This window comes from Athene noctua, chromosome 1 (genome assembly GCF_965140245.1).
Source record: "Athene noctua chromosome 1, bAthNoc1.hap1.1, whole genome shotgun sequence".
Lineage (NCBI taxonomy): Eukaryota > Metazoa > Chordata > Aves > Strigiformes > Strigidae > Athene > Athene noctua.
Genome location: NC_134037.1, coordinates 44,391,461 through 44,419,316, shown reverse-complemented (window position 1 = coordinate 44,419,316; position 27,856 = coordinate 44,391,461). Strand labels below are relative to the sequence as shown.

Sequence of the window (27,856 nt, the reverse complement as noted above, 5' to 3'; positions counted from 1 at the left end):
TTATAAATGTGAAACTATTTAATGAAAAGTTAATAGTGATTCTTGCAGATTTTCTGGTTTGGCCTAATCCTTTCTTCACAAGAATTTGTATGTAAAAATGCCTCCAAGACTCCACTCTTCTTCCTTCCAAGGCTTGAGACTTGAAAGGGAGAGCTAAGGAAGTATAAACCACATGAAGATTCATCTTGAAGTTAATGTGGCAAGAGGTATATTCATTTCTAGATGGATTCCCTTCATACTGGTCTCTCTGCAGTGCATATGAGACTGATGAGACATGAAACAAACTGCAAGAAATGGGCTCTGAATGGAAGAATGCAGCAGAGCCAAGAAATGCCAGGCAGACCACTTCTACCAAGTGCTTTTGCATCCATGTATAAACCCAGAGTGACTTCACTGAGAATTTGCCTGAGCACAGTTTGCCTAATATTTATTACACTTGGTTAAAATACAGCTTTAATCCTTTGTCTGCAAAGGATTCAAATATATAGGAGAAATGTGTCTGCTTTTTGTTCATTCATCTTAAATGTAGTGAGAGCATGGGAATGTAGTAGAATAGATTTAAAACAGGCAGTTGACTATGGGTGGGTTATTTAGTTTGGACTTGATCCCACAAAATATCCATTTTTAAGAAAATAGGGAAGCAAAAGTCAGCATATTCTTAAATCTCATTGACTTTAATTGGCTGAATGTTTAGGTGCAGGCTTGAAGAATTTACAGAACTGAAGTTTGTCAAGGTATTCACTGACAGATGGTCTGGTTAAAAATATGTTTACCTCTCCTACCTATTTCTTGCATCAGATTAAACAACTTCAGAATCTGAAAATGAAACTATTCATTTAGAATGGGATAGCTTCTAAAAATACGTTTTATTTTCTATCAGTGTTATCCCTTAGGAATAAAATGGCAACAAATAAAAAAAAAAATCAAAAGCAGAAAACTCTTTGTCTGGCTTTGTGACTTATTTCAGGTAAACGATTGAATCACTGTAACTCCAAACCAAATCTAGTATAACCCCGGGTTGTATTAGGGTGAATTTGGCTATAAAGTATCTCACATTGCTGGAAGCATGAGTAGCAATAGACTGACTCAACAAACAATCTCTGTGTTAGTTTATATTAGAATTAGCATTTCAGCAAAGTAGCAAGGTTTATTAAGAAAAAGGGTGTTTGTGAGTTTATTTATTTATTTGTGCATTTATTTTTTGCCCACACTGATCTGGGAGAGACGGTAAGTGTAAATCAGCTTTCTCTTTGTGTATTCACTCCCAGTTCGTTTGTTGAAATACAGAGGTAAGGCTGCTTTTCAGAGCAACCCATACTTCAGCATATTGAAGACTTCCAGAAAGTAAAGATTTTCAAAATGTAATCTCTTCCAGGAGTCAAGGAGAGAAAGAATCTTGCCAGATATTCATCTTGTTAAAGAATGACTGAATGATTTATAAAGTAGCATCCAAACTGATTTCATTGTTGAGGCTGGAGCAGATCACATTGTAAATTTATTGAAGATTGGGCTAGATTAATCTGCAGGCCAGCATTTCCCAGCTACTAGCTTTGCTGATCCCATTTCTCTCTTCTTTCATCCCTCTTTCCCCTCTTCCATTGCCCCTTTCCTCTTCCCCTTCCTCCTTCCCTTTCCCCCCATATTTTTTTTTTCTCTTCAGCTTCAATCAAAGTGGATTAATTCTGATTTAGTTCAAAGGGGCAATGGAAGTCACATTGTTCTTTTTAAAGTTTCCTGCTAATAAAAGACAGTGCTTGGAAAGGTCTTTCTTTGGGTTTATTCAAAGCTCTCACACTTTCAGAGCAGGCGATGAAGAGTGTGTATGACTTCAGTTCAGTGGGCCATTGAGAAATAGGTTGTAGTTTTCAGCAGTAATAAAGGTTTGGTGTTGGTAGATCCTGAGATGGAGCTTTGAGTTATCATATGGCACATCACTCATTAGTGATTAAGCCTCAAAGGCTTCAAAACAGTCACCATTTCATGGAAGATAAAGAATATATTGTATACTTGCACCCCTCCAACTTCCTTTGTGCCTTCAATACTGTTTTCTTGTCTCTCTTTTAAAACAATATCTTTAGAAAGTTTCTCTTTGCCCATTTATGCTGTCTGAAATGAGATCCTACCCCCCCAAAAAATCCTCTTCAACTTTCATAAAGAAAAATGCTGAAATATAAGAGCTGCAAAAAGGTTTTCAATATTTTCATATGAATACAAAGAATCTTCATCCTCTTAAAAAAAAGTGTTCTACTTCCCATTTGTCAAAGTGCTTATCCCTGATGGTAGACAGCAGAAAACTAGTGAGAAACTACATGTAGCTTTTCATAGCAGTAATTGTACAGTGTTTGAAAGAGTTGACTTGCATGACGTTTCATTTGCACTTATAATCTGGACGTGCCTAGCAAAACTTGAAATTTATATATTTAATGTTACTGCAGATATTTAAATTTTGATACCTTGACACATACAGATTTCCTTCTCTTAGAGTATTTCTTGTAATATTGGAAGCTCAGAGAAATCCTGAAAGTTTGTCATATTTGAGGTGTCTAAGTAAAGCGAGGATGCAATAATGCATTTGTATTTGCATTTGCATTGTAAAAAACTCTATTTTGTTTTCTGAATGTTGTGCTGTATGTACCCTAGATGTCATTGTGACGTAATGAGTAGGAGTGATTGTTTAATCCCCTCTGTGTTTCCATGCAAACAACTGTGTTCTGGTCTAAGAGCACACATACTTTCAGTAAGTGCATTACTAGAAGGCGTCAGGAAACAGGAGCGTGGCCCACTTGGCAGCCCAGGATCTGGGGCTCCCGTTCCTACCCCTCTGTTTGCATGTGGAGGCACCCAGACCACTGAACTGCAGCATGCTCTAAAGGCTGGTTAAGCTTTCCCCTTCTTCACTGTTGTTCTCTTTTCTGCCCCTCTATGCTACAGAGTCAAAATAAAGCATTTGCGCAGAAGTTTTGGCAGATGTAAAAATCCAAATCTTTCACCCCAGCCTCAAAGCCTGTAGGGAGAGAGGGAGCCACTGATCCACAGAGAGGGTTCGGAGCCACACTGCTCCTTAGGAAGACTGCTGGGGCATTTCCACATTTCTCTTTGTTTAAAACTATGTCAACGTTTGAAATCTAGCTAATGTGAAGAGAATTCATAAACCAATAGCACGCAGTGCTTCCCTTGTTAAGGGCTAATTATTATGCTTCTTTCCTTGCACCATATGGTGGACTTTTGTTTGCTCTAAAATACCTCTCCTTTCAACAGCTCTGCAGATTAGAAAGTAAAGCTCATTAGCTAACAAATGCTATAATTTTACTTGCAATTTACATTGTTTTATATAATTTTACATACACTTGACTCATTGTCAAAGATAACTAGATCCAGTTAATGAAAATTAGTATTCATTTTTAATATTTCTGTTTTAAAAAAACCCTGTTGTTTTTTTTCTTTTTTCTTTTTCTGTACTCTCTGTATTAGGAAAGGTTTTCTTTCTGTACCTAATTGCTGTGTTTACGATTAAGTATGACCATGGGCACATATACTCTTTGAATGACAAAAATTTAAATCACTTGTTGCTGCAGGATCAGTACCAAGCATCCCCAAGTAAAATCGGTTTTATGAAGTGAAAGCTGCCTTAAACATATTTAGTTTCATGATAATCCTAGCCTTCCTAGCCTAGATGTTGGTACAGATAGAACCAAGATTGAGCAAAATCAATTAGGCTTATAGTTGCTTAAGCAGTTCCATTCCAGCTGTTTTTTGGCTAAAATTTTTGAGACTGATGGGATTTCCATTTTTTGCTTAGTTTGTGGAAGAATAAAACTGGATTTTTGAAATAAAATATTAATATTTTCTATTAAGTGAAAAGTGTTATTCTTGAGTTGGTTTGTTTTTTTTTTTTTTTTATGACTTACTTATATATACATATATATCTGAACCACGCTTGCAGGCAAATAACCAGGAATAGTAAGTTGAAATCTTGTCAGTGAAAAAGTAATTATCGATTATTAGTTTTTCTTTTAATATTCTGATGAAATTCAGTTTTGATCTGGCATAATCACAAGTCTTTGGACAGTATACATTTTGCATGCACCTTTTATGGAGGTATGCCTTATTGAGTGTTATGTAGATGTTAATGAATATTCATGTTGATGAATTCTGACAATCATGTGATAATGGAAAATTTTAAATACTGCACATATGTTACCATGCCCCTTATATTCTTTATATAATATTAAACACAATTTAGGAGCTACTGGAAACAATAACTACTCTAATATTAAAATATTTATGCCATTGCTGTTGCCTTTACCATGCACTATTGGTAATATCTCTGTCTGGATATACCACTGACATTATTGATTATTAATGGTAGAACAAGAAAGTGAATTCTGACAGTACATTATAAATAGAGAAACAGAGTATGAATTCGCATAGCATACTTGTGGTACAGAGTTTTGGAAAACACACCTTCATTTGAACTAGCTTTAAATTATTATTTATCTCGTTTGCCACTCCATTTTCACTTTTTTTTTTCTGAGTATTTTTATGTTTTTTCTGCTTGTGACCCATCTTTTCCTGGCTTATTGTTCAAAGAATCTTTACTCCAAAATCTGTGATAAGACCTGTTACACTGAACATTAACTGTGATGTCACAAATCAACTTTATGCTTTATGATTTTTCTGCAGGACTGAATCCTGCTAACCAGGATGGAAATAGATGTAGCCTATCTTGCTTCATACATCCATTTCTGATAAAGGAAGAGAATGGCAAGGAATGATGTATAAAGCAAGGGAAAGTAGATATAATTCTGTTATTTTTCAGCTATCGATGTGCCTTATTTCATCTGTGGAATCACTGGATTTTTCACCTTATTTTTTTAAGTATACTTAAAATTATATCTCATATGCAGGGCCATATAAAACTTTGCTACCGAACTAACTGAAAGACAGTGTCATTATTAAGAGGTTTTTTGCATACTGTTTTCTCGTTTCTTTTAGAATAGTGTTGAAAGGCTCCCATTACACTTCAGGCTGACTATGTTAGTCATTAGATACACATATAAAAATGTGTTCTCTAACCCAAAAAGCTTTTACTCTAAGTAACAATGGCATGCTTTGCCAAGGACAAGGTGAAATGCTAATGTCCTGTTTACTGCTTGTTCAGATATGGTGAAGTAGACAGATGTCCTTACTGTGAAGGACAGCTTTATGATTCTAATTTCTGGAACTTCCTGAGTAATTAGGACATGCTCATTTATTATGCCAATTTACAATGGTTCTGTCTGGAAAACAATATGGATTCTTCAGATTTCTTTCCACTGTTTTAGATGAAAATTTTTATCTTCTGGTTTCACACACATTTCCCATGTCTTCTTTCCTAAATCTCTGCTGTAGATATTTTTTTTTTATTAGGCATGACAGAGAAGACATTATACAGCTTTTGAACTTCAGATTAGGAAAAGCAGTCAAAAGTTAGTTGAGTGTCTGCAGGTTTATTTGAGGTGGATTTGATATACGTCTTATGTGAAATTTCTGGGACATGGAAAAGTTTAATCCATAGCATTTCTGTTATCTAGACTAGTTAAAATATCACTTCTCTGGAAGACTGATGAAATACTCATTTAACCAGACTTCATGTTAAAAACCCTACAGTGAAAACCAGAAAAAGACATTTGTGCTTTCTAAACAAGTCACTACGCTAGTAATTTTTGATTGTTGTGGGTTTTTTAAGAAACAGTTCTAATATTAGAAACAGTTCTAATATTAAAATAGTAGAAATAATTACCAGGGAAATATTCTCATGACAATGAGAACTTTGCTGAAAACAGATATATTGCAAAGGATTGAATTTTATTCTTACTTTTGGTTTGGGGGTTGTTTTGGAGGGAGGAAATTGAAACCAAATAAATAAGTAAATAAACCAAATACATTTTAAATAGAGATTGTTGTCAATATATTTGTACCTAGATTATTCATTCCTGTATTTTAAAGATGTATTATTCATTACATGTATATGCATTATATATTCCAAGTAATATTATATAAAAGCACTAATATATTAGAATAGATTAGCATTCATTCTAGAATAGCATTCATATTAGAATGAAATAGCATTCATTGCTGTATGTTTGCCTTCTATAGTGCTGATTTTTTGATCTTACTATTATGAATCAGTTGACTTATAGTAGTGCAGAATTTTCTTTTCAAAGAATACCCTAGTGTTTCAATGTATCCATGTGTAACAGATGTGTGCCTTATTAACCAAATACACTGGGTTACTTCTAAAGATGGTTAAGTTACATTACTGTATTATAAACATTTTTTTATTCATATTGTAATGAAGAAAAACAAATCTTATGTGCTACATCAGAACATGTGTACTTAAATTCTGGTCTGAATTAGTCATTCACAGAAGTTGTATTAACAGTGGGCTTAGTTTTGTTCATGAAGAAAACCAAAACAATTTACAGATGCAATGCATAAATAGAAATTGTTACAGCATTTCCTGGCACTCTACTGATTTGTGCCAGCTAAAAAACTAACCTTATATCCCCATGGCAAAGGTATATATATATATAAAAAAAAAAAAAAAAAAAAAAAAAAGAGCAGAGAAAGCATCCCTTAAGTCATCACTTTTCAAATAAAATTATGGCAGCCACTTTTTCTTCTGCCTTGTAATGTCTCTTCTGTATTAGGTGGCTGGATCTCAAGAGCAAGATTCATTTTTGGTGAATAAAGAGAGTTGTAATGACTGTAAATAAGGGAATGTATTTCATACACCGCTGAGTTATGGAAGTATCAGGGCATCTCACCCACCCACGTGCTGATTCCTGAGATACTCCAGCTCTTCACACTCAGTGTCCAACTGTCCTTTCCTTTACAGAGTAATTCTCATAGGTGGTGCTAATAGTTACTAAAACATGTCATAAATTTTCTCTACAGTGAAGGACTTGTAGAGATTTTACTATGAATTGGCTTTAACCTGTAAAAGGAAAGAGCAAGAATAAATGTGTGTAATTAGGAAGTAAAAACAAAGCGTTTAATATTCAGCATTGTGTAAGCTAGAATCATACAAGCAGTAAATGTTAGAATTTCTGAGTCAGCTTCTTTTGAGTGGCAGGAGCATTTTCCCCTTGAGCTGTGGCCAAGCCCTAGATATATAGAGGAGAAACCTATTGGAGGAGATATACAGTGAGCTCATGATCTTGTTTTCCTGCATTTTGTTAGCATATATCACTAGATTGATGTTTACACTTGAACAGACCCAGCTTTTAGCAGGGACAGCAATGTGATTCAAGTGCTCTGAACTTTTCTCTCACCTTGTTTTAGAAAGGGATGCTACCATTTCCACAGTTAAGAATGAAGGAGTAAGGAAATAAAAAAAATGAGGAAATAAGCACGGTTAATTCCAGTCTGAAATATCTTTTTGTTAGGCTGTTTTTTAGTGTTTTGTTTTGCTTCGGTTTATCCCATATGCTATCTTTGTTGACCTTTGTGGCAAGTTTCGGCCAACTGAGATTATAATTGCACAGTAGATCATATTTTGATCAAACACCTGCTTTCTGGACTCCCTGGGACAATATATCTGTGTAAATTCAGTCACACACACTTTCTAGATAAGGACTCAGGCCTAGTTTTAATCCTTTTCAGCTTAGCACCTAACCAGAAGTCTGTATGCTAGTGATAAAGTGTTTTTTTTCAAGTCTCCTAAATCCAACAGCAAGACAGGGATGTTAGATCAGAATGTGTCTTTACTCTAAGGAATCTTGGAGACTTTATCTTTAACTTTGGTGTGACAATTAGTGCCTAAAATTGCATGATGGGGTTTCTGGTCCAAAGTCAGAATTAGAGAATGAGGCGTCCAGACACCTTCCAGACACTGGTGCAGATGCTGATGCTTCAAGTTTCTCAGCTCCATTTTAGATGGGAAACTAACATCTAAGAAGGCTGTATTTCTGTTAGTAGTGAAGTTTCTTTCTTCCTCTACTTTCTTTTGATCAATATGCTTTAAAAGTAATATTTCACATAATATTTTAATGAATCTTAATAAACAATACATACTTTCAGTGGAATTATGCCTAAGAAAATTTAGATCATTAAAAGATAGAACCTATTTAAAATATGTGATACTTTCTATGGTAACACCTGTTTACTATAAAACCTGTATTGAAAAATTCAGGCTTGGCTTCACCTGGACTTATTACCTTTTTTTCTTTTTTTTTTTTTTTTCCCCCCCAGGGAAACATAATGTGGTGATTTATTTTATTATTGGCATCACTTTGGTGGATTTTATTTGTTTGGTTTTTTGTGTTATTTGTTCTTGGTGAGTTTGGAGATGAGAGTTATCCCAGAAAATTCAGTTCACTATTTCTCATGAATAAAAGAACATTAAACTGAAAAATGACAGTGTTTTTCCGAAAACATCTCTGTGTTTTCAGGGGTCTCTATGCGGCTCAAGAAAGAATAGTATTCTCTCAGGATGCAAAGATTATTTAATTGGAAAAAATCAATGTCCTGGCAATATAAAACTCCAACAGCGTTTATAAATATGCTGTCATCACCTCAATAAAGATGTGATAATTAGAGGGTCATCAGTTTAACACGTTTTGTTTCTTTTATGTCTTTAATGCAAAAGTCATTTGTAGTATTGATTGTTTCTGGTGCACAGAATTATTTAACTGGTGAGCAGTTAAAACAAAGCAGGTATATTAGCTTCTATTCATGGCTGATGTTCCAATGAATTAGACCAGAAAATATGTAAACCAACCAAACAAAAACAGTGCCAGGTGATATGAATGAAAACCCTCAGCAATGCATGCAGCAGTGCACAGCCTTCATTGTGCAGAGAGTCTGCGTTAAAACGACATCTCCTGATATACATAGGTGAGGCTATTGTTTACCTCAGGGCTGTGAAAGAACACAAATAGTAAAATAAATTTAGAAAGTTAAAAAGAAAGATGGAAACACCAAGTCAGTAAATAAAAGTATATGTCTAAGAGAGAAATAGTTTTACAGAGTACATTAAATAAACCATTGTTGAGGCTGGCAATTTAAAAAAAAAACTATCTTGAAAAAAACAGATCTTCTGAGAATTTGAATAAAAGTGAAAAAAGACACGTAAGTTTTATTTAGAAAAAAATTGTGTTTGAATACTATGACAAAAGAGTCATAAAAAAAAAGAATGAGGACAAAAATAATTTAATTAAGATCTCTTTTATTCGAGTATTTATTATTATTACTTATTTATATCTGTGATTTAACACAAGACTGGATGGTTCCAGTGATTAAAAGACACAATCTGTTTTTCCAGCCCTTGGCAGCATTCGACTCTTGGGGCCTATGCCTCAGGTGGTACATACCACCTACCTTCTAGACACTTGAGGGAATTACAGACTAGTAGTATAGATGCTATCTACTTGGCTAGATTTAGGTCATTGTTCCAAAACTGAGAGAGAGAGAGAAGGGTACCTTGTCCTATTTATTTTTTTAAAGTAAATTTACCATTTGCAATTAGAAGGATGAAGATAATCATAGAATGTAAAAGCAGCCCCTATTAGACAATCTCTGTTTAACCATAGTTGTCTCTTAAGCAAACCACTCAACACCAGTATATCCCTGTTTTACTTATGTAACTTCTAATCCTTTATCTGCCATGGGCAAACATCACAGAGAAAAGTCTTCTGTAGTAAGATTGTCTGTAGTAAGTAAAAGTTTAAGTTAGGTGACTTTCAGTTAAGTTACAGTTAAGTAAAAGTTTTCTGTAGTTATATTAGAGGAGACCTAGGGGTGTTGTTTCCTGAGGTTGCTCTAAACTATATGTAAATTTGGATCACCTCTTATACCCATCCTTCTAGTGGCTTGATATAAGCTTCCTTACAAAGACTCTTATTTTGCTACATTTAAGAAGTTTGTCTTTGGTTCTTCTACAGTAGAGACACTTAAAGTCTTTGTCCCCATTTCATATAGCAAAATCTGTGGAATTTAGGTTTCATTAAGCTCTACCAGTTTGTTGTTCAAACTCCACAACTTTATTTTAAAACTTTGAGTTCATTTAAGTGCATGAAACATACCGTAAATGATAGCTCAATCAATTCTGGGAACACTTGTTCGTTGTTTTTATTTTTCAATACAGACAAAACAAGAAAAGGTGGAATGAAGACAGGAAGCCTCTAGAGAAGAAAATTCAGATCAGTCTCATCAGGCATTCATAGCAAAGAGATAATAGGATAGCAGATCTATAGAAGGAAGACTGACCTTTCTTCTTCTCCTGTCTGCTTTACTCTGTAAAGAGAAAGAGAGGCTTGACCATATCAACTTCCATTCAGGAAAGACTGTGGCTCTACCCAAGAAAAGTTGGTGCAGTCCAGGGGACATTTCTGAACCTCAAATTCATGAATTTACTTCTTTTTATTCTCTTCTGAAGTCCTGATCCCTGGCAAAGAGATTTTGCTATAGAGACAAAGGAAGGAAGGGACATTCACTCTCAGTCCCAGAATGACTGGGTCAAAGAGCGTTGTTTTGGCAAAAATAACATTCCTTCAAAACTGCCACGATCTGGATAACCAGTGGTAATCTGGAAATCTGTATGTGGAGCAAAAGGTAACACTGTTGATCCACCTTTCACTCTGCTGATTAATGGCCTAATTAAGAGGGTAGTGTGTTCCATTTGTTATAATGTGAGTGTTGTGGTGCCATGTTATAAAGTGCCAGTGATTAGACTATTCTTCATTTCTGCTTAAAAATATTACCACTGGATTTTTAAAAAAACATTAAGTTCTACTGTCACCATTTTTTTTATTTGTATTTTCTGCCTTTGAGCTTTATTCTTTTAGGTGTACCATTAAAAACTAGTCACCTGTTAATGTCCTGAAGGCTTTAGGTACTTAGATGATTCTTTGAAGAGAACTAAAGAACACCTGCAATATCTTAAGGTAATAACCGTCAAACTGTCAGAGGCAAAAGTAACAAGCAAAACTATTTGCAACAAAAGAAAGGAAAAGACAGCCGTTGGAAAGAGAAGCAAAATATATCTATAAAGCAGATTGTAAAAGTGGTTAATGCTAAACGTGTGACGTTTATGCCAATAGAATGAGTCAGCTATGCTTCAAGTGAAATACTGTATTTTGAGCTGCCTAATGTCACCAGCGCCTGCAGGGACAGTTTGCTAACTCTCTATGAACACACAGCCAGCTCTTCAAAGTAATTTCCATTATGCAACAGTGGAGCTTTAAAGACTTCCTCCCTTATTGATCTTGTTTTTGCATGGTTCAACTTGCTAAGAACAAGATAAAGTTCCTCTGATAAACATTGATATTCTATAGGTAAGGAGAATTTCTTTAGTCTAACATTTTTATTGTCATTGTTTGTATCTATTCAGACAGCTTAACCTGCTCTGAGACTCTGGTAAGTCATTAAAATGGTGCGTTTTTTTTTTTTTTTTTTTTTTCCCCAACAGTTAATCTTCCTTTAAACTGTAGCCAACTGCTTGCATTCCTGATGTCCTGGAAGTACTACGCCAGTATTCAAGACCAGTCATGGCACTTCACTTGCATACAGTCAGGGCTCAGCGAGCATTTTTCCAGATTTGGCTTTCTTCATGTTAAAGTCAATGAGGCAGATGCAGTCATCTGATTTCTCAGAAAGCAAGCACTGATTGAAAAAATTCCCTTCCCTTCCCTTCCCTTCCCTTCCCTTCCCTTCCCTTCCCTTCCCTTCCCTTCCCTTCCCTTCCCTTCCCTTCCCTTCCCTTCCCTTCCCTTCCCTTCCCTTCCCTTCCCTTCCCTTCCCTTCCCTTCCCTTCCCTTCCCTTCCCTTCCCTTCCCGTCTTCCTTCATGTGCCATATTCCCTGGGCTATGGACTAGCATAAATAGTAAAGGAAGGGAGCAAATAGGGTAATTTCACACTAATTGAATTAATCTTCTGCAACGATGCTGCAGATTTGAATTTTCTGTCTTGATTTTTTCTTTTTGAGGGGACAGGGGCATTGTGACCTACCTTGTTATTAAATACATGTAGTAAATATATACATATAAAAATTTATTCTAAAATAACGTATTGATGATCTTTTTTATTTTTTAAATTCTTTTGCCAACAGTTTACCACAGAGTTGAAAAGGAGAGGAGAAGTACATACTTAACACTAGAGTATGTAATCTGGATATACTACTGGCTGTACAGTAAAATGTAGGGTTTAAGCACAATTTTGTGTGATCCTGTAACTTCAGTCCAAGCTCAGTTACCTAACATGCATGTGTATGGCTGTTGTGCTGTGGGTCAGCTGGCTAGCTGTTCGCATGTTGGACCTTACAAGCTTGCATTAGTCACAATCCTAATTTACCATGTATATCTACGTATCTTTTATCTAAGTGTGTTTCATAGAATACAAGCTTGTGGAAATGAGTTGCAGAAACTCAAAGTCTGTATCTAGGGGGTGAGAGTGGTTTCTAGGAATCCTGGTGAAAAGTTAGTGACTACAGCAGAAAGGTGGGTAGGTGGTAGACTCCATCTGCCAAACTCCTCCATATATTGCATATCAACAGAAGTTTTAAGCTCTAAGTAAACCAGACTCCTTAAAGGACATGCCTTGATTGCCTCTTGAAGAGTGGCAGATGCTTCTGAGGTCCCTCTGAGGGAAGTCCTGCCTCCCTAGCTGGGTGCTGAGCTGTACCAGATAGCATGTCTCCCTGGAGGCCTTTCAGGGCAGCCCCCTTCCCTGATTAGATTTCTTCCTGGGAGAGTTTTTCACTAGGCATCTAGGGAGGCTAGTTCCCAGCTCTGGGTAATAAATTGATACAAATACCAGGAATTATCATCTCTGTATTTCTGTCAGAGAAAACAGATATTAGACTAACCATTTAAAACTGAATAATGATAAATAATTAAAGAATCCCAAACCCTATGAAAGATGTAGCATGAACAAACAGTCCCGCCAGTTAAGTGATGTAGGTTCCATCTCAGGACACATCTGGAGCAACAAAATCTAGCTTAAAGGCCCACCTAAGATGTGCTTACCATAACATCTAAATGACCCGCAGGATCTCTTTCTCCACTAACTGAAAGAACCTTAATGAGGCTAGATTTGTATTTTAATATCTCGAGTGCAAAATTAGATGGGATCAGTCGAGGCAGGTATTGCACACCTGGGGAAAGGGTGAAATTTGTAGTCAGATGAGGAGAATTATATTTATTGATAAGTTGTACACTACCTTAAATATTGCAACATATTCAGCCAATATATAGTAAATGCTCTTTTAATAAAGATAAACCTATCGGTTACTCCACTCCTAAAATCAGTTCACAATCATGTCTGTTCAAAGGTATGTCTCTTATTAATCTGCACACATACTGCATGTATGAAGCTCTGATTGGTTCCTGTGAGATACAGATGCCATTATAAAAGTGCCATGAGTCTTTATATTATCTGACTTCATATGTGTATTTCATAAACCTTTAATTTAGTTTGGATTAGAGAAATTACAAGGTTAGAAAAAGAAAAACCCTTCAAATATAGATTTAAAATAAAACATGTCCTTATTATTACCAGCTTTATTCTATGACTAATTCAACCACTGTTGGCTAATCAGAACAAAGAGGGAAATTTTTTTTTCTTTTTTATTATCCCTGAGCATGTGTGCAGTACAGCTTTGATTAGTTAAATAACCTCTCTACTATTCCACCTTTTTTTTTTTTTTTTTTTCAGTGTGGCTTACGTAAAGAGCTACAGAAACTCATATCTAGTTAATGAGTAGATTGACTATTTTTATCATTGAATGATCACGAGAGGAGTTTCTAATTTTCTTAGCATAGCTGTTTCCTAAGGCAGGGTTTTCACATGCACATTTAAGGGAGAGTAATGAACATTCAGTATATTTATTATCATGGGAAATTCCAGTACCAATAATTTTTTTTTTTTCATTCATACAGTAAGCAGTGTTGAGACCATATTCATTAAGGAAACAAGCTGTAGATGTTCATGATTCTGATATATATCCATCTTAATATGTGTATTATAATACATTCATGAGCATAAATAATTGCACTGGAGCTTTTTCAAGTGAATAAGGCAATAGACTGATATTCAGAGGCTATAGTCTTATTTCTGTTTCTGTTCACATACTGTGCAACCTTGCACATTCTGATATTTAATACACTATTGGTCTAAATGATGTCATATTGTTTGGCTAATCTAAATACGAACCATATTGTACACTATGCTCACTCACATAAATTTACTTGCTCAACGGGTGATATGCCTTGGAATCACTAAATTTAAGTCTTTTCATGTTGGTGGTGAATACAACTTTTGTGTTGTACATATATGTAGGTAGCAATAATTTCTACTGTAGACTTGGAGCCTCTCATTGAAAAACAGTAATTGAAAAATGATCTACACAGTCTGTGTAGGAAAATAGTGATTTTCTTTAAAACACAGGATAGTGCTGTGGTTAGGACTCATGTTTAATTTTGTTTGAGACATTCCAGTTTTACTGTCTTTTTGTTGTATCCTTTACAACCTGGAAGGGCTCATATATACAGACACCGTTTTTCGATACTTTTATTTAACAAGACAACATATGTTGCACACAGCCTGAAAGAGAGACCAATCCTTCACTCTCCCAATACTTTTCACTATGAGTGAGGGAATGGAGAATCTGATCTCAAGTTTATTATTTAGGAGAAATAGAACCATAATAAACTATTCAAGGATGCTTATGCAATTTTGTTTATTTTTACAGTACACTGCGTGATTCTGCAATAAAACAGAACCATCTTTGTATCTTCTTTTTGAATTTAACCTTTCTGACTAAACATTGCATGATTTTGTGTTACTGCAAAGAGCTCCATTTTCATCTCCTTTATCCTGGATATTGATTAAAGCTAGACATCCAGGATGAAAGGAGTCAGTGCAGTCACTACTTATTCATGCCATTAAAAATTGAAAGAGAATCAGACCCAGAAGCTGTTGTTCTGGTTTTGTTGTTTTGTGGACATTTTTTTTAATAAAAATGTTAGTTCACACTTTAATTCTACTTAAGAATATTTTCAGCATTAAATTGTTTCCCTACAATTGTGAAGTTAGTTAAGTAAGTAGTTAGAGTATTTAGCTAGCAGCTTGTTAAAATACCTCTAAGCTCATCAAGAATTAAACTTACACTATTGGATGTAGAAACCTGGACAGTACAAGATTTGCGTGAGAGGTAAGCCAGAGCAGTCTCCAGACTAATTGTCTTAAGGTGCTTTAAAGATCAAGGAATGCACCTCCTTAAATTCACAAGGAAAATTTAGGATATTCTAGGAAGAAATTCTAGATAGTGTGTGAGGAAGATGGGGTCTACCTCACCTAAAAAGTATGCAAAAGTTACATTTCAGGTTTATTTGGTGTACCAGGTCATCTGTTTCTCCTAAAATCAATACCTAAATTCACTCTGTAGTCAGTGGAGAAAGTTTTTCAAAGACCTTAAAATGGAGATGATTTCAAATTTATGGCTCTCAATTTAAAGAGGCAGGATCTCTTTCTGGATCTTTCCAGTGCACTTACCTCTATGTCACAGGGAGCAAAGCTATTTGGAGGAACTTAAGCACATAATTTAGGAGAGCTGTGGTCGCCTAAAGGGTAGATGCACCCAGGTGCCTGAGTTAGATTGCCTGGATGCCATCCAGAACTATTTCTGAAATAAAAGAGTAAAAAGCTACCTCTGTGAAATTAGAAAAGAAATTTTAATCTTTTTGTTAAAAAAAAAAAAAAATTGTAATCAATTAATGATGTAGCTATGTTGCATGATCAGTTGTGGTAATTACATTTTTAATTACTTTACCCTTAGGACCTGATTCTGATCTTATTTCCAGTGGTATAAAGCAAGGATAACTTAGATAAAATCAATGCAGCTAAACTAAAATATAATTGATGAGAGGTCAGAACAGAGCCCTAAATGGTATGCTAAAAGTGGAACTAATCAGAAAGCTAAATGGGTTTATAATTTGTGCAATTGACATTTTCGTAATCTAAATCTCCAAGAAGTTAACCTTTGGATACAGAACTTGGGTTTCCCTTAGAGCCTCATAGCATTCAGGGAAGTGAAGCCACTAGAAAGTCTGTAAAAAGATGATGATTCTGTACAGCTTTTAAAAGCACATAGTAAGTTCTTTCATTAAATGATTGATTTCTTTCCAGTTTAATAAGTTTCTGTATCAGACAAGTCTTTGTGCAAAGTTTTCCAGTGAGCAGAAGTTGGAGAAGCGTCGAACCGTAGCATGTTCTGAAATAAGAAAAAAAATCCCCACAAATCAAAGATTATTTTAAGCAGTAAGGAGATTTAGGAACGAATGTCTACTCAAAGTCAAGAATATTTAAGAGCTTTTAGAAATTATGTTTAGATTTACTGTTTGTATAATAGATGGTAGGGATACTTTTTAAAAATCATGCCAATTTTTAGTTTCATAAGCCCTAGAAATGGTTACTCCTCTTACAAGTTTTAATATTATTAGTTTCAAAAAAGAGAAAATATAAACAAACCACAGATATTTTCATACAAATTTTGTGTATTTTATTATTAAATATGTACATTCTATCTAATTACTATTATTTAATAGGCAGGTGTTAATTTATATTGTATCTTCAAATCAAACAACTAGCTTCACTTTACGAAATGTGTTCCCCCTAAGATAAGAGGTTTTCTGTCTGGTTTTGCATGACAGTGTTTTTTGAACAATTAATGCATACTTCCCAAATTATTTCATTTGGGACTATCAACATTGTATCAAATGGATTTTTTCTCAGTTGTTGTAATGTACATGAATTTTTACGTCAGTGGCAGTTCTCCACAGTGGTGATCTCACCCTGGTTAGCAAAACTGCTTCTTCCTCAAGCCCTGACCAAGGGAGTCACAGGCTGCCTGCTGTGCCTGACCTTCTTCTCATGGACATGAGTCTCACTCCTGTGCATAGGCACTAACTTCAGGGTTGTTACTTCTGATATTTATCACTGTAGCAGAGATTCCCAGGTGGTTATCTCCTTAAATTCTAAAGATTTAATGCTCTTTGAGAGAATAAGTACAGACTGATAACACCAAAAAAAAAAAAAAAAAAAAAAGCAAGCCACTTTTGAAAGGAATTCTTCCTGCGGTCCCTCCAAATACCACCCATGCTGCTTTCAGAAATATGTCCATCGTTAGTAGTGCCATTATAATGCATTTTGCAGGAATTTGGAAGGCTGGAACAGCAGTTGTACCCATTTCAGGAATGTTAGTAGAGTAATATTTTTTTCCCCACTGAACAATTATGTCTTTGAAAACATCAATTTGATCAAACCTCTAGCACAGCGATAATTATTGTTTTGTGCTGACATCTTTATAGAATATTTATATGTTTTTCTGTTAATATTTGATCAACTGTTTTTATTTTGTTGGCATGTCACTTTGTTTCCAGATTTTGGTTGGCTATATCTGAAACAAAACGCTTTGTTATGGGGCTGGAATTCATTTAGTTGTCTCTTGGGCATCCTACACTAAATAAACATAATTTTACTGGTCTGTAGGCCTCCAAAGACACCATTCTAATCACCTCATACCCTCTAGCAAAAATGACTTTTACTTTTAGAGAAGTCAAACTAGTGTGGCAATATTAGCTATACAGTAGCAATGAGAATGTATTAAGGGATTTTGTTGTGGGTTGTTTTTTTTTTTTTTTCCCATGAGTAGCATCCTTGAAGCTGACATCTTTTTGTGACTGAACAGATGACAGCATGAAATTCAATTACAGCAAACAGTCTCAGTCATTACACCTGTCTGCTTCCAGAGGAAAGTATTTGTAAATTGTGCTTTATACTTCCGTTCCCTAAAACCTAAGTCTGTAATTGACACTTGCCAGCAGAGATGACTGGAAACAGAAGGAGAACATAATGTGTCTGAGTAGCCCACCAGGGAAAAGAGTATCCTCATCTTTGGGGAGTTTTGTGGTGTTTTGTTTTCTTTAATGAAGAATAATACCTGTGTGCCGAAGATTTACTGCAAGGCTGGTGGCAGATGTTTCAGCTAAAAAAAAAAAAAAAAAGTTATGAAAGATGAATTGCAAAAGGTAGGACAAAAGAAAAATCTAATTAACATAGACATATTTCTTCTGCAAAGGAAAACAAATGCTTCAGGAGGACAAAAGTCCCTCTCTCTTATTTGTAAGGCTGGTTTGTTACTCTAAGACATTTGTAAGAATCAGGTTTGTGCCTGACATGTCAAAACTTATTCACAAAGCAAGAGTTGTGGATACCTTGGGAGTCGATATTGTCACTTGTTACGCAACTCAGCATCCGTTCAGCACTGATTGATGCTCAAATTGCCAGTTTTGGAAGAAAGGGGATAGAGACATGACAATAATATTTGTACCAAATGTCAGGCAGGAGAAACAGGGGAGTTCATAGAAAGTGTCTAGATGTAGGCTCTGACCAGGAAAAAAAAAAAAAAAACCACAACAAAAAAACCCCAAACATGATAGACAAACTGTCAGTACTGATCTTTCTAAACTGTTTAATTTCTTTCTGGTAAGTTATTTTTCTTTCTTTTTATTGGTTTCCTTCCCCAGAATTTTGCCAGAGTAGACAGCATATAAAACTGATCCAGCTGGTGTGTTTTGAGCTTGATGAAGGAATTACCAAACCATTAACTTTTTTAAATGCATCAGATACATGAAAGATATGGGCAATTAGTAAATCACTACATATTTGGTAAGAAAGCTATTTGAGCATAAGCTTTCTTTGAAATTTGCTAATAATATTAGGTCAGATCAGAATGTATGAATAAATTTTTCCTCATTTTTTGACTTACATTTATTAACTGATTTGCAAAAATATTTGGGTAGCTACTGCTTCTGTTCATCTCTGTAGATCAGCAGGTAATTTGAGAGTTTCTCAACCACAAAAGCAATGGCAAAAAATGTAATGGAGTAATGCAGTCAAGTATTACTTGACTACATTGCCTGTTACCAGGTACTCAGGACATCCCAAGTGGCCCAGATAGCTGTGTGTGCTTCTGCTCATGGTTTACAGAACATTGTAAGCACACTGTGTTATATTTATGAGCTGGAAAGTAAAGTGTGTCAGAGAGGAAGTTAAAATGGCTTCTCTGTAGGATATTGTTAGTGTAAAATATCTCATTTATTTGGGTCTCTCTTTGAATGCTGCAGCTTACAAACACAGTGGGGAATTTCTCAGTTATTGATCCAAAGCTATGGGTACTAATGACATAATATAGTGGTACTCAATAACCTTTTATCATGGTCTGCTTTGTCATGTGGAGATTTAACTGAGGGGAGAGAAATACACTGTAACAAAGAAGAAAATATTACGAATTTCCATCTATCCATTTAATAATGGAGGTATCGTATTCTTTTCTATTATCTTTTTGCATGAACTATCATATAAAATAGCATAAAAATTATTGTACATACTAATGTAAACATGAGACATGTTGACATTTTTTTCCAAGCATTCAAAAGACAAGCTGTGGGAACTCTCTATCATGGCTTGAGTAGCACTGCCATATTACTGTGCTCTGAGATTTTAAGAAAATTAATATTGTAATAAATATAATAATTTATAGAAATATATTTTTATATATACCACTTTTTTTTTTTTTTTTTCCCCCACACAAAGCCTTTGTGTCTTTATAGGAAACAGAATAAACAAATAAGGGATATATCTGCACAGTAAAGTCTTAAAATTTGCCCAGTACCTGCAAAACCTTGTCGAGGTTTTAAGTAACTTCTATGTGTATCAGACAGCTCCTTAGAAGTGAGTGAGGGCATGCATCCTGAGGCATACTGCTTCAGACCAGCATAAAAACCAGTGTGATGCCACATGCTGACCCCAGGCCCCTGACAGTGATAGCTGCAATTCCTCAAGGTGTATAATCTGTTTGCCTAAGACTCTTATTTAGTAATTTTGGCAATTCTGATGTCTAAGTTTCCCTTTGGAGCAAACCAGAGCATGGTGGGAGGCTAGGTTATGACTTCATTTACACGCTTTCTCTTGGGAGTAAATCAGTAAGCAAGCCAGTGCAGAAGGGTGCCATTTGGGTAATCTTGGTGTAGGACTGTTAATAGAGTATAAGGAGTTTTGTATTCTCTTCCTGAACAACCATTTAAAAGCTAACAATGGTCTAATTTCTGCTACTATTTTCATATATATATACATGGCTTCATTTTGTATTTGTTGCTGGTAAGATGCCAGATTCCAGTCTGACTTAAAATAGATGTAGAGTCAAAGCAACTCTTATGTAAAGATTTCTTCCAAGAAAGGAGACAGTGAAGACATTTTAAAAAGAAATAATAGAGGAGCTTCTAACCACTGGGATGCTGATATCTCTGTTTTTCTATGGTTTGCATCTGTTAGCAATGTCCCCTTCAGGCTGAATACTCAAAACATCCCCCGACTGCTGTAGAACACTGTTGCAGAAAAATGTTAAAAGTGTTAATGCTTCATGTAATGTAAAACTTACATTGGGCTCCAAGATACACTTTTGCAGGGATGTAAAAATTGATCTCTTTGCTGCTGTATGAAAAGCCAGTGATTTCGAGTGATTGCAACATATCTTTGTCATATGAAAAGGCAAGAGCCCAAAAGCCAAGTTTCTGTCCTTCAGGAAGTGCTGTAAGGGTCCTGTGCTATGAAAGTGAGTATTGCTGTTGATTTCAGCAAGTACAGGATGAAGCTCAGATTGACTTAAGCACATTATTGCTATTATAAGGTAAAGAAATACCAAAAAAAAAATGGTTAAGGAAGGCTGATAGCCCATTCATTGATTAGTCTTTTTATATGAAGTCATGAAGCTGGAGTTGCAGACGTAGATTTGGCAGCATATTTTAATATAGGGTTTGGTCCTGTGCTGGGAGCATTTACTCATGTTCATTTCTGAAACTTTCTGCATGAGGTGGGACTGCAGGATTGAAACCCTTATTTCTGAGGATTTTTAATAGTTTGTTTTATACCCACGAACTACTAAACACACAGGATTCTTCTTCTAGAGACACTTTTTAAAAAGTATCAAAATAGAATTCTCCATGACTGATGCTGTTGGTGGAATTGAGACACATTCGAGATGCTGGACTTTAAGAAATCTTAGAGAAATGGCTAGGTATGTTTCTTCCGCTGAGTTATCTTTTTTTTCAGTAAAAAGGTGTTACAGCTGATTTTGTGTTAGCAGTTGGTGCATTATAGTTCTTATATGTGAAAGTCCAGCTTCACATGTTTTCATTTTTAATTTTTTATTGATTTGTTTTATTATTTTGTACTCTTTTTTTCTTTTTTTCTGATACAAAGTGCAAAAGATTTAATTTTGCATCTCTCTTTGTCTTTTGGAAAGTGCACTGTGAAGCAAGGGAAATGTTAGTCATTAAAACCAAAGAATAGCTAAGAATGGTGATCAAAAGCATGAGCAATATAGTATTATAACATTTTCAGAGGACTCTGGACTAAAAGTAATGCCTTCCAAAACAATCATCACAGTTTTCTCTACCTAAGTATTTGCACATATTAATAATATAACATCTGCTTGGCTTGTACGAATGTAACATATCAGTCTACCAGATGCAATATTTTCTTGGGAACAAAATATTTCCTTGGAATATCCTGCTCTTTTTGACACCTCAGTTTTAACTTTTTCTGTAACTTGATCTGAAAATGATGACCACCTTGAAATCTATATAGCTTGAAGGCCTTATCAGTAAAGCTCAGCAGAGTTATATTTCCTTGTGCCTGTGATGTTGAAACCTGGTGAAAATCAATTTTTTCTTTTGGTGAATGGTATATTTGAGGCATTTAAAAAAGGTGAATGAGTGTGCTGAGGGCCTGTCATTCTTGAAGTACTTTCTTATGCAGCATGTGTAGGTACATCTTCCTGTTAGCCCTGAGAGGCTCTGTGTGTCTGATGCATTGGATATTGTGTCAGCAGGAAGGAGAAAAAGAAGAGATGAAGTATATCAGAAAGTAAGTTGATAGCAAATGGTGTTTTGAACAGCCTGTATCCTCCAGTGTAATATATTATGGAAATAATGATTCTGACAAGTGATACGTCTTTGTAACCTGAAGTGATACAGTAGGGATTATGCATGCTCAAGTCATTCAGGACTGGGTACTTGTCTAGAAATGCTGTAAGAAGTGTCTTTATCACAAAAAACTTTGTTATGGATGCAGTGGAAATAACTAGACTACTAAAAAAGAAAAATACCTGAAATAGTTTGTTGTTGTTGTTCTTACTATGTTGTTTTGGCTAGCAATGGGAACAAAAATAGTATTTTTAGTTCTGTTTTTATAGAGTTATCTGTTTTTGTTATTTAATACCATATTTTATCTTGTATTTAGGGATGAACTGTATGCTTTAACTCATTGTCAAGCTTGCTCAAACATAGTTGTTACAAAACCATAAATACGTTGTTAATTTATTAACATGGATAGGCAATGAGAAGTGGGCTCAAGGTTTAAAAGGTATCAGGAAGCCAGAACAAATAAAACATGAATACAAAACAGTCTGTAAGAAAGGCACAGAGAGAATATGGAGGAAATTATTATACTAGAACAAAGAACAAAATGCTTCTGGTCTGTACACTTTCATTAAGCACAAATCAGGAAATGCGACCAAAAGGCAGGATAAAGGTAGCATATACATTTAGCCTCTCATGTCAATAGACTGGCTTACATAGTTGCTCTAGTTTACAGAGATTTCCTTGCAGTGACAACAACTGGTTACCTTGCCAGAGGAGGATACTCTGCCTTCAACCAATTTGATGATTCCCTTTTCCCCCACCGAATGTGGGGACACAAGTTAAGTTTATGTAATTTACTGTATTCTAATAATATCACGGGGTATGGTAATTATATACAACATAATTGTCTTTGGAGCTACCAACATATACAGTCTGAAGGGTTGGATTTTCTCTTCTTCCTCATGTTGTTCTTCTACTAATGAAAAATAGCACAGCATTTTTAGGGGGGGCGCGGGGGGGGACATACCAAAACACAACAACAAAAAAAACCCCCAATCCAAACCCAGTTTGTTTTTAATCTGACCATTTCTAAATGAAAAGAATATTACTTAACAGGAAACATATTTGAGTGTATTTATTTAAGAGTTTTGAATTCTGTATTGTAATGATGATAGATCAATGAGTTTTTGTTTTGAATGGAAATTCCTTAAGACTGGAGTATGTCTGGTTTTGGTGTACTTTGTACAGATATTAAGTAGGAATCTCACATAGTGTATTTCATTTCCCTGATTAAAATCTTCCTCTTTCTCTGTTCCTCCTTCTCTATATTGCTGTTCCTTTCCCACATACACAGAGTTAACTAATACCAGAGGAAGCGAGTTCATTTTGCTTCGCTGCTTAAAAAAAATGAATGCTATGACCAACGGAATGAAAAAATTTGATAAGCTAAAACAAAAGGCAGCAAATGTTGAGAAAAAACTCCAGTGACCTAGGTAATATAAAATTGTTTCATGATAAGTATGAACATTAATAATTTTGGACATCTAAAAATGTAAAATTAGCAATTTGAAAACATTTATCTGGATGAGATAGAACGTTATACGTGAAACGTAATGACCTCTCTGAAATTCAGCCAGGATGCTGTAGTATTCATTTAGACAAAGAAGAGAACTAGTTAATCATGGCAAAGAAAACTAGACAGAGTAAATTAGTTTGCTGCATTCCAGACTCTTAGCTACAAAAGAGAATATATTTCACTAATTAGAGAGTGAAAACAGTCTAAGCTTTTAGAAAGAAAATGCAAGAAGAGTGAAAGGGAGTGATCCTGGCTTTGGAATGATTTATCAACCCATGGTGTTTGCAAGATACAATTTTATGATTTTATCAGTAAGGCAGCCTACATTAAGGGGTCTTCAACTTTGATTATATTGATTATATACAACATAATAGTTCATAATTAAAATTATCATGCATGGCTTCAATCGTTAACTTTCATGCACTCTTGGAGCCTCTAATATAAATTAGTTTTAAATCCTACATGAACATACATGTTATAAAATAAGGCTAGAAACTTCACAATTAAAATAAAAAGTTAACAATGAAATTTCAAGTTTTTTAGAATATTATTATCTTGATTGTGCTGTAGATATTTTTCCTTTATCATTATATTTTTATCCTTAATGCTATAGGAGTGTGCATTCTAGATGTTTTATTTGTATAAAATTAAATATCTTAAATAACGTGAGGTTAACCTGCTTGTTGCATGGGATAAGGATACTGTTTTATCTGAAGACTGTACATCATTTTACACAATGAAATCTTTATATAGAGTTCTGAAATAAGGTTGTTCTTTTTCTTACCTAGAAAACTTTTAAAATTTTCAGAATTTTTCTTCAAACAAATATTCAATTATAGAACCAGTACTACAGTCTATACTTGAAAAAGATATAAATAAATTAATCTCTGATTTTAATTTCCTTTCCTGTGTCTGAATCTGCTCTCCAAATATGACCACGTTCCTGTACCTGTAAATGTCATTTGGCTTTTAACTGCAGAGGGCTGAGGATCAGGTCTTTTCCATGAGCTGTGTTACACCTTTGAATTATTTCCATTGAACTGAAAGAGAACAAGATCAAGTTCTGCATGGTTCCAATGCCATAGCTGTTTTTTAAAGAGCTATGGTTTTACAGGACTTCTGTACTACGTTCATAGAGGCAATATGTATGTTTGAGGATAACTGTGATGTTTGGCCTCCTTTGCAACTGCACATCAGCAGAAAATCTGCTGTCTTCCTCTTTTGTTAAACATGAGATAAGCTGATGAAGCAAATTACTTTTTCAGTCTTTCAAATTTCATGACATTATATCTTAAACATTTCTAAATGAGAGTCAATGGCTTTATACTGCTTATACACTGTTGGTGGTTGTTTGTTGTTTTTTTTTTTTTAATTCCAAAAGGTGCTTGTTTATAGGTGATGTTTATTATGAAACTGTGTGTATGTGTGCATACTTCAAGTGTGCATGTATGTGTCTCTATAGAGTGAGCTGGAAGAAGACAGTGTCTCATCTCACACTTTCAAAAAATGCCAAGACCAAATAAGGAAACTTCATCTCTAAAGGGAGAGTGTCCTGGAGAGGTTTGAACTAATGGAAGAGTGAGGGAGTTAGTCTCTTAACAAAGTTGTTTTCATCACCAAGTCATGTTGTAATCAGATACTGTGGTAGATTATTTTTTAAGCAGAATTGGAATCAGTTATATGAAATCAGCCTAAAATGTGACTTTGTTTCTAAACATTTTTCTTTTTATGCACATTTTAGAAATCTATGCAATAAATATTTATTTTTAATTTACTACACATCAATGTAAAAATCTGCTTAGCTATCTTAATCAGAATTAATTTGCTTAATCGTTATTCCTATCCCATCAATCTCAGTTTTGCACTAACTTGAACAATGCCACTTTTTGCTGTTTGCACTTTAATTCAATTTCCATTCTAAGATTATGGACAGTAATAGGGTCCTGCTTGAATATTCATTAGCTTTGAATTGTGAGCTATGAAAAGGTGCTTTCTTTTACTGTAATGAAAGTGGCTCGGCATGGGGTGGATCTGTAATGACATTTGATTTTAGGCATCTAACAAATTTGCTTTTTATTTATTGACACATCTTGTCCAAACAGCTCCCTCGCAAGTTAGTGGAGTAATGAAAGAGAGAGTGCTGCAGAGGAGCGTGGAGCTTTCCTGGCAGGAACCAGAACATCCCAATGGAGTCATTACTGAATATGAAATCAAGTATTATGAGAAAGTAAGTGCTAAGATTATCTGTAATGTACAACAGTGTGCTGTTTGCTTCATGTTGGCTTGCTGCGTTGGGGAACAATGTTAAAACTATCAGCTATCAACTATCCCATCTCTTCAAAGTCATGGTGATTTTGCTTGGTTTTAATAACTAGCAGATCCCTGCAATTATTATTGCTATCACATGTCTCATATATTGTATTTAGGTATCCCAAAAATGAAATATCCATTTGAAAACTGCCTTCTTTCCAGGTTGTTTTTTTTTTTAATTGTTAATTTGGACTTGGATATTTTACCATATTTGTCATTTTTCCGTCTCCTACATTTTGTTTAAAGCTTGTTTCATTTCCTTCTGTGTCACTGCAATTCCAGACTTGATGTGGTATATCAAATACAACTCTTTAGTATTTGGTATTTCTTTATGAGCTGGGCAGCTTCAGTTTGGTGTCTGAAAACTTCCAAAGCAATTCCTCCAGTTTCAGCTGATAAATATTCCTTATTTGTCCTTTTAAAAAGGCCCAGCATTGTGAAATTTATTTTTCACTTGTTCTCTCAACACAATAATGAATCGAGGGCTGCTTTTCAATAGTAGATTAAGTGATCTCTGTTTCTAGTAGAGTGAAATTGCAATCTTATTGATGTCAGTCAGAGTTTTGCCATTCATTTCAGCGTGTCTAGGGCTTCATTCATGATAACTTTGAAGTAGTCCAGAATAAAAAAATTCTGACAAGCGTATAAGTAGGGCCACATGCAACCGTAAACTGGATGAAAGCAGAGCAAAGACAGGTTGTGCAGCTACGTGTTTGTCATGGGACCCAGTCTAAGTGTGGCTTCTCCAGATTCTCTGGGAAATTTCCTGCAGCATGTAACATATTCCTATCTTTTATAAAACATTCTGGGAGAAAAAAAAATAAATCAAAGAAACGAACAAAGGAACTCCTTTGTGATCACTTGTGAAGTCATATTATCTCTGCAAACAAGGTAATAGTACCTCTATATCAAAAAGACCATGTCAGTTTACTAGGTGACATATAAATAGATAAATTAAGACCAGATTGGATCTAGTATCAAGTGTCGCATTTAATTTTCAGTGCTGAATTACACAAATGTACTTATTAAAAGATCTTTATATGATTTGGGAAGGGAATAAAATGTTTATTTGTTGACGCTAACTCACTTTACAAAATTTACCAGATATGTACAGATAGCTAAACAATTTTTAGTTAAAAAATTTACTGATTTTAGCAGGTAATTTTTGTTCCTCAAGCATGTGTGTGTACACACACCCATAAGTAAAGCCCATACATATAAAAAGTTTGCATATTTACTGAAGGCAAAACTCTTCTCTGCATGGAAAAAAACACAAACAATTTTTTTTTTTTTTTTTTTAAATAGGCAGAATAGTTTCTAATCTGATAAAATAAAATAATTTCAGTAGGTGGTGGAAAAATTATCAAGACACTAGACTTTTCATATAGTGATAGCTTTTAGATTGTGGCTTTTATTATTTTCCCTATATGTTCATTGCCAGTTTCCTATGTTTGCAAAGACAAGAACTGGTGTTAAAGTTCTTTTGTAATGAAAGGAAACCTACCAGTATTACAGAGAATAAGAATCTTATCTTACAAACAGTCACAGATAAACTGGACTATATACCTTTAATTCAGTGAGACAATTTTAACACAAATACTTAAATGCTTGTCTTCCTTCCAAAATAATGTAGTTCAGCTTGAAAACTACTTCATAAGCTTCTTGCTCAAAATGTGAGAGGCAGTTTAAGTTTTGTTCCTTTAGTTTAAAAGGAAAACAAGATGTGAACTTTCAGCTCCTTTTAGAAACAAATCAAACATTTTTGTGGTTCTGAAATATTCTGATAAGTGTTTTTTTCACCTCTCATTTCTGGCTAGGGCTGGAATGGAAACTGCCTGAAATCTCCCAAGTAAGCCTCTCCTGTGAGATTTCTAGTGCAGGTTATTTTTATTTCTTTGTTACTTGTTTAGTTTGAATACAAGAACTGCTGGCAATTCAAATATGGCTCATTTATGTATCAAAACCCAAACTCTGAAGTTCCAATTTGGCTTACAGTCATGAACTTGA

At 34.8% G+C, this 27,856-nt stretch overlaps 1 protein-coding gene across 9 annotated transcripts in view; it reads left to right on the top strand.

Annotated features, from left to right (window-relative positions):
• EPHA7 (EPH receptor A7) overlaps nt 1-27,856 on the top strand; it is a 203,342-nt gene that overhangs the window by 98,197 nt on the left and 77,289 nt on the right. For all 9 annotated transcript variants that reach the window (XM_074896067.1, XM_074896061.1, XM_074896066.1 and 6 more), the window contains one exon: nt 25,642-25,766. In XM_074896067.1, coding sequence (XP_074752168.1) covers nt 25,642-25,766 — 125 coding nt within the window. The remainder of the gene's footprint in view (nt 1-25,641; nt 25,767-27,856) is intronic.